This window comes from Oreochromis aureus, linkage group 15 (assembly GCF_013358895.1).
Source record: "Oreochromis aureus strain Israel breed Guangdong linkage group 15, ZZ_aureus, whole genome shotgun sequence".
NCBI lineage: Eukaryota > Metazoa > Chordata > Actinopteri > Cichliformes > Cichlidae > Oreochromis > Oreochromis aureus.
Genome location: NC_052956.1, coordinates 21,852,971 through 21,859,834, shown reverse-complemented (window position 1 = coordinate 21,859,834; position 6,864 = coordinate 21,852,971). Strand labels below are relative to the sequence as shown.

Genomic DNA, 6,864 nt, shown 5'->3' with positions numbered 1-6,864 from the left:
TTCCATCACAAACTAATTTGTGCTCCAAGAAAACATGATCAAGATCACTTTCTGCTTTCTCAGAATAAACTACATTTATAGAAGAGTGGTGTTCACACATTTAACTTCCTCTGTTCTCCTCTACTAGAGTCCTCCCTGTGACGTACTGAAATAACAAAAAGCTTGCAAATTGCATCAAACAAATGTAGAACCTGGAAAAGTTTTTTCATATTTTTGACGTTTAAAAGAGACAGGCAAGTTAGAGATCTTCCATACTAAGAACTAAATTCATTCAGCAAGTGTGTTGTTGATGTCACTATGAGGAAGTGAGCAGGAAGTCAGTGTTGTATTCATCTATGTTACTGCCTCATTTGTGGACATGAGAGGAAGAGTACAGACTGAGAGAGACAGAGAAGCAAGATGGCTGAGTTCAGATGGATTCAAATGCTTCTGTTCCTGATACTGATGCTTCAATTTAAAGGTAAGAACACACAGCACATTATAAATGAATAACCTGATGTTACATCATTCATCCTCTAACTGAGGCAGCCATGTTTTGTTTGCAACTTTCTGTTGAACCTTTGAAACCAGAGGTGAACTGATTCTCACACTATGAACATAACAGTCATATCCATGTTACAGTTTATTTTGCAAATGTATTTCTCTTTTCCACAGCAGCAGTAACTGGACAATACGGCCCCACATTCCTGATCAGAGATGGTGATGAAGTCACTTTGCCTTGTCAAAATGTGATAGTTGGTCAGCCTGAGTGTGGCAGAACTGACTGGCTCTTCAAACGTTTGAATGTTGCTGAGTCAGCCAGGCTGATTCATCTCGGTTTGATTGAAGAAAAACACAAATATAAATCAGACAGACTGAGTGTTACAGCAAAGTGTTCTCTGGTCATAAAGAACATCACAGTTCATGATGCTGGTCAGTACACCTGCACACGCGACACATCACAAGACCAACAACACTGTGGAAAATCCTGTTCTTCTCTGTCCATCATCAACAGTGAGTATTTACTGTTCAGATCAAAATGTCCTGTTAGAAAAACAAACTAAAATGTTACAATAAGTATGACCACAGTGATGAAGTTAATTATCTTTATTGTTTGTTTTTCTCTCTCAAAATGTCTCCATCTGTACGACTGAAGTGACTGAACATGAGAACAATGGTACAGTCATCTTGTCCTGCTCTGTGTTGGAGTATGATCCATGTACACACACAGTGGAGTGGATCTATGAGGGTGAAGAGAAATCCTCAGACATGCAGATATCACCACCAGGCTGCACTGCCACTGTGACATTTACAACATCTCACCTTAATCAGAAGTTTTTTGAGTTATTAAAGTGTAAAGTGACAAATCAGAACAGCAAGAAAGTGCAGCTGTTTCCTTTCAGCCGTCAGTCCTCAGGTGGGACAACAGGTGAGAATATTAACCTTAATAACACACAATAACACAAAATAGAAATATCACACCTGTTTTTGTCCTGACTGTTGTAAAGGTAACAAAGTTTGTCCTAAATGAACACACTCTTCTTTTTAAATTTGTGTCTTTGTTCAGATGGGGATAAATCATCAGATGGAGGTAAATGCAAAATATTTCTTTCTGTCCATCTCTTTGTGTTATCATTCATTTTTTACCTTGCTCAGTCAGTCTCAGTGTGTCTCAGTCTCTTGTTACAAATTGTTGCTTTCAGCTCATCATAACTGTACCAGTGATCACTATCATATGTTTTTTACAGGTTCATTATTGCCGTATATTATTGTTCTTGTATGTTTAGTGGCACTCTTAATTGTTGTAGCATTCATCACATGGAAGAAAACGAAAGGTGTGAACATTTCCAGATTAAACATATCAACAACAACTGTTTAATAGAGTTTACATTTCACTGTGAAAATTAAATTTCTTTTCAGGGAAAAAAACACAAATGGAAGACAATGCTGTGAGTTTAAACACTGAAGTAAGTAAAGATGGCAGTGGATTTACTGTAAAAAATATAGGCATAAAACATAATATAAACATAAAATTATAAACATAAAAACAAAGTAAATAAACAAACAAAGTAAAATAAACAAAGTAAAACATCACAAACAGCTGCCTATCAGTATGTTAAATCCTCCCTAATAAAGCTAATTCTAATATGTTTTACCAGTCCTGGGTGTAGTAATAAACCCAGGACTGATATTTATCCATAACCTACGTATGCAATGGAATATAATATGTAATTCATATGTTACTTACCTGTGTTTGTGCAGGGATTAGGTTTAAACCCAGCTGAGATTCAGTCTGATCCAGGAAAGAGTCAGGAGATGGTGAGATCAAACAGTATCAGGAGTTATAGTTACTCTCAGAGTAACTATGATCTTTGTTCGATGTATGATGATAATGATTTAATATAATTATTTAAAGGTGTCATTCTGTTGTGTCCACTGTGTAGGATGATCCTGAGGATGGAGTTAACTATGCTTCCATCAGCTACACTAAGAAGGCCAACAGTAAAGCCAGTGCTCAGGTAAGTGTTTATGAGAGTGACATTATTCACAGCATGATGAGGTTTTGTGTTGGGTAAAATTTGTTGTGTCATTTTTCCTTCTAGGTCCACGATGATGAAAGTGACACTGTGACATACAGCACTGTGAAAGCTCCCTCAGCTTCTCTTGAAGTCTCCACTGATCCCAGCAACCTGTATTCCACCATCACCAAATAAGATATATTTAAAGATTACATGTTTTAATACTGTTATTTGGATTTTAGATTTAGAGTTATATCGTCTACTTCAACATTACATGGGTATACTGAAGGGTTTATAAAATAACTTTAGTTTATTTTACTGTCTATTTTGTTTATTTGTTGTTTATGGTTTTAGACAATAAATAAATAAATGAATAAATAAATAGATAAATTGGATTACACGTGTGCTGTGTCCTGTGCTTTACTGGAATTTAAAACTGTTGCAGGGCTGCTAATTTACTTTCTTGTAACTAATAGAGAAACAAAAGCAGAAGCTTATGTAAAAAAAAGCTCATGTTAGTTAAAAGACTACAGGCCTCCAGGCAAAGTCAGCTCAAAACTCTATGCCTTTATCTGACTTTCTGTGTAAACTGAGCTCTTTATAGCATTATCATGAACATTACCAGACCTCAGTAGCATGTTTGTCTTTTGACTGTTTCTGCCAAAGTTGTGCATGTTGAAGTTTTATTTTTAAAAAAGAGGAAATTACCAGACATCTGTTGCTATTTCCACATTCACACAGTTTGAGCTGCTACCAAGAAATGACACCTCCCTCAGTAACACCCACACTTATCACATGTCATTATTTCAGAAGGCAGTGGGTAGGCTTTTTTATTAATACTATATTGAATACTAAACTTTTCAAATATAAGAAATCTTAACAATTATACAACCTAAAAAGTCAGTGAAGTTAGCTGCACTGGGTAACTGTGTAGTTGTTTGTCTATTACTGCGTGCTTTTGTTTTGTTTTTAACCACAAAAACACTTCCTGTTTTAGTGACAGAAACACTAAACATCAGTAAGAGAGATCAGCCTGCTTCATTTTATAGACAAGAAAATGTGTACTTGATACTGGCAGAGAGAGCAGTATAGTGAAAATAAGACAACACAATGTGTGTGTCATTGTGGCAATTTCTGTTCCTGAATGTAGGAGGAACCGAATACTCGTCACCCACTTGATTAGGTGGTGTAAATGTCTAGCCAGTCAATCAAGTGGCAGCACAGTCAAACTGAACATCAGAATGGGCAAGAAAGGAAATTTAAGTGAACATAACCGCTCTACCACCTGAGCCACAGTTCACCGTGCTCGAATTGTCTCCAGATCTTAATCCAATAGAGCATCTTTAGGATGTGGTAAAGGGGAGATTTACATCATAGAAGTGCAGCTGACAAATCTGCAGCAACTGTGTGATGCAGTCATGTCAATATTGACCAAAATCTCTGAGTGTCCACAGGTCAAGACACTGATATCTGTATTATCCATCTATCCATTCTCTTCCACCTATCCTTCTCAGGGTTGCGGGGAGGCAGGAGCCTATCCCAGCTACCAAAGGGTGAGAGGCAGGGTACACCCTGGATATGCTGCCAGTCTGTCACAGGGCTAGCACAGAGGAATAAGTAACCATTCACACTCAGATTCACACCCACATTCACACCTATGGGCAATCTAGAGTAACCAATTAACCTAATCCCACTAACTGCATGTCTTTAGACTGTGGAACAAGGTTATCCTATTACAAGAGTTGTTTCATTTAGTGTCACTTGTTTGTGACAAGTAGCGAAAGTATGAATAAGTTTGGGATGCAAAATAATTTTGAATTTAAATTTTAAGTAAGTTTGAATGACTGAAGTGACTTTTCTTTGTGGCCTGAACTTTTCCTCACTGAAAACTCAGCTCTCTAGCTCAGCCTGCTGAAATAGTAGAGCCTAGAGTTTCCTTCAACATCAAAGTTGATGGCTCCCACTTGAGTTGGATTTTGATCAAGCAATGTACCAACATGGTGCCCAAGGCTGCTGAAAACTATAGTGCCATCTGCATATGTGAGTAGGGATTTCAGCTATAAGGGCTGCACCTTCCACCACATCATGCACCAGTTCACAAGTGTCACCAACCACAACTGAACCTGAGGAAAGTCCATCTACTGTTAAACACATTACTTTTTTAGTTTGGGTAAGTTGGAATTTACCACATAAAAAAATTAAAATAAAATCTGTTTTTCATTTTGAGATTGAGTTCCCTGTTTTGTATTGATATAGAAACAGATACTCTGATATTATGAATAACTAAACAAATATCTGTACTTTGGTGGAGAGTTCTTTCAGTCAATTTGACTGTTTTTGCTTAATGTGTAACGGTAACTTTTGATGTCCACTGCAGAGATCAGGGGCAACAAGTAACACATAACAATTTTTATAGGAGTAACTATTAAAAGGTTCCTGCAACTTTCCAAACGCAGCTATTTTAGTTTTAAAACTGTGGAGGACATGTCATTGTAATGCAGCACAACAGTATTACATTTATTCTTAAGAAAAACTACATATGCAAAGCTGAGCTTAAACAATATAAATGTCTGTACTGCTACTCTATATCTTACCACAGAGTGGCAGCAGAGAGTCTTCAGAGATAGTGGAAAGAAATCAAAATACAACAAAGTTTCTTCAGCTGTATTTTGTGGATAATATACTTTCCAGTAAACAAGCAGGATAGTTCCAGCATTATTCATGTATCTTCCTCATTTTACTGCAATGATAAAAGTACTGATTGTACTGTTTGTTTTCTTGGATAGCAAGATTTCAAGTTTGTGGATTTTTAAGTTTACAATTCAGATGATGAAACTGAAATAATTAAACAAAGTGAGAAAATTAGCATTTTTCATATCTGATATGTAAAACACAACATACTGTACAAATATCTTAACAACAGATGTGTGAACTGGACAACATTAGAAGAGAGTCTTTATAAATCCTTCATGACTGGGATCATTGTCAACCATAACTTGTGAAAAGAAGTCACAGTTTGCTTTATGTAACTGAAAACTTGGTGCGGTGCAAATCTTGAATCAGATGCGAGACCATCATTTTTACAGTTTGAGAAAGTTACACACACACTGTCTCACATACACACATAGGGATTCAGTCACAGTAATTAGTGTGTGTGTTGAGCATGAAGACATTGTAGCTGTGGGGGTCATTAATGCAGTTAAGGACAAAAGGCTGTCAAATAAAGTGATTCTGCTTCACTGACGCGTCTCTACAGGAAACATTCCAGACATGACGAGTTCTGTCTGTACCACAAGACTAACAGAAGATGAAATGAAGTAAAAGAAATATAAGTATGGGCAGTGGCAGTTTTGATATGGGCGACATGGGCAGTTGCCCAGGGCAGCATCGTGATAGGGGTGGCATCATGGCATCGACAAAAAAAAAAGTTCCTAGCACCCACGCTGCCCGACATCATGCCAGTGCATTTTAGAAATTGCACAGGCACCGAATGGTTTTCTATTGCCCATTTGCGGGGAGTAAGGGCGCCCTTCATTAATGAGGTGCGCCTGCAGCCTGGTGCATGGGGAGGAGAGGGGCGGGAGGGCGGAGGATTTTCTGGCTGGTTGGAGTGGTACCTAATAAGCAAATAAAAAAAAAATAAATAAATAAAAACAAACAGGGCTTTCAATGGTAACGCCGTCATCATGATTAACACAATTTTAAAAAAAATTAATGCAATTAATCCATCTGGAGCACAGAATGACTCAAAATCCCTGAAATGTCAACGCATTTTGGGCAGTTTGTCCAAAGTTTGTCCATTCTGAGCTCCAGATGGGTTGATTGCGTTAAAATGTTTTATCACGTTAATCGTGATGATGTCGTTAAGGCATTAACGTTGAAAGCCCTACAACAAACACAAAAACTGAAGACATTGTCATATAGATTTATAATTTGCACCGATGTGTTTTCTAAATTTTATCACACACATATAAGCTAAAAGTGAGCACGAGGGCCCTTGGAGCGTCACATCACCTGTCGAAAGGGGAGGGGGCGTGCTGCTTCCAAATAAAGCACATTTCATTCATAATATTGTCAATCCAAGTCCATTATGTATTAATTATTTTTCCTGGGATGTGTGAAATCCCAGAAAAAAAACTCTATACAACCCAAATCTGTGCACTAAGATGTAGGTCTATTAGTCTATGTTGTGGGGTTGGGTGTTGATACTGGAGTGCAAAATTACTGATGGAAGATGGACAAGAAAAGGTCAACGCCATCAGGTCCTCGGTTTAGAAAAAAGAGAAAAGAAGAGGAGAAATGAGCAAAAGATACAGGTAAGCAGATGTGTCTTTGGATAATGGCAGGTATTATGTATCCTGAAACA

The 6,864-nt window shown here is 37.5% G+C and overlaps 1 protein-coding gene across 2 annotated transcripts; it reads left to right on the top strand.

Annotated features, from left to right (window-relative positions):
- Positions 1-219: 219 nt before the first annotated feature.
- On the top strand, positions 220-2,887 carry LOC116326782. 2 transcript variants are annotated; one of them, XM_039598638.1, is made up of 9 exons: positions 220-460; positions 658-993; positions 1,136-1,408; positions 1,547-1,570; positions 1,728-1,814; positions 1,900-1,946; positions 2,242-2,298; positions 2,424-2,498; positions 2,583-2,887. In XM_039598638.1, the coding sequence occupies exons 1-9, from the start codon at positions 400-402 to the stop codon at positions 2,691-2,693; spliced, it is 1,071 nt and encodes a 356-aa protein (XP_039454572.1). In that variant the 5' UTR covers positions 220-399; the 3' UTR covers positions 2,694-2,887. The 2 variants fall into 2 exon arrangements, with proteins under 2 accessions (XP_039454572.1, XP_031604059.1); XM_031748199.2 differs by having other exon boundaries at positions 233-460; positions 655-993.
- The last annotated feature ends 3,977 nt before the right edge of the window (positions 2,888-6,864 follow it).

Excerpts from the sequence above, each read along its gene's own strand:
- LOC116326782 (XM_031748199.2), top strand. The coding sequence starts at position 400 with ATGGCTGAGTTCAGATGGATTCAAATGCTTCTGTTCCTGATACTGATG. Across the intron at positions 461-654 it reads ACTGATGCTTCAATTTAAAG|CAGCAGTAACTGGACAATAC; the intron begins GTAAGAACACAC and ends TCTTTTCCACAG. Across the intron at positions 994-1,135 it reads TTCTCTGTCCATCATCAACA|TGACTGAACATGAGAACAAT; the intron begins GTGAGTATTTAC and ends GTACGACTGAAG.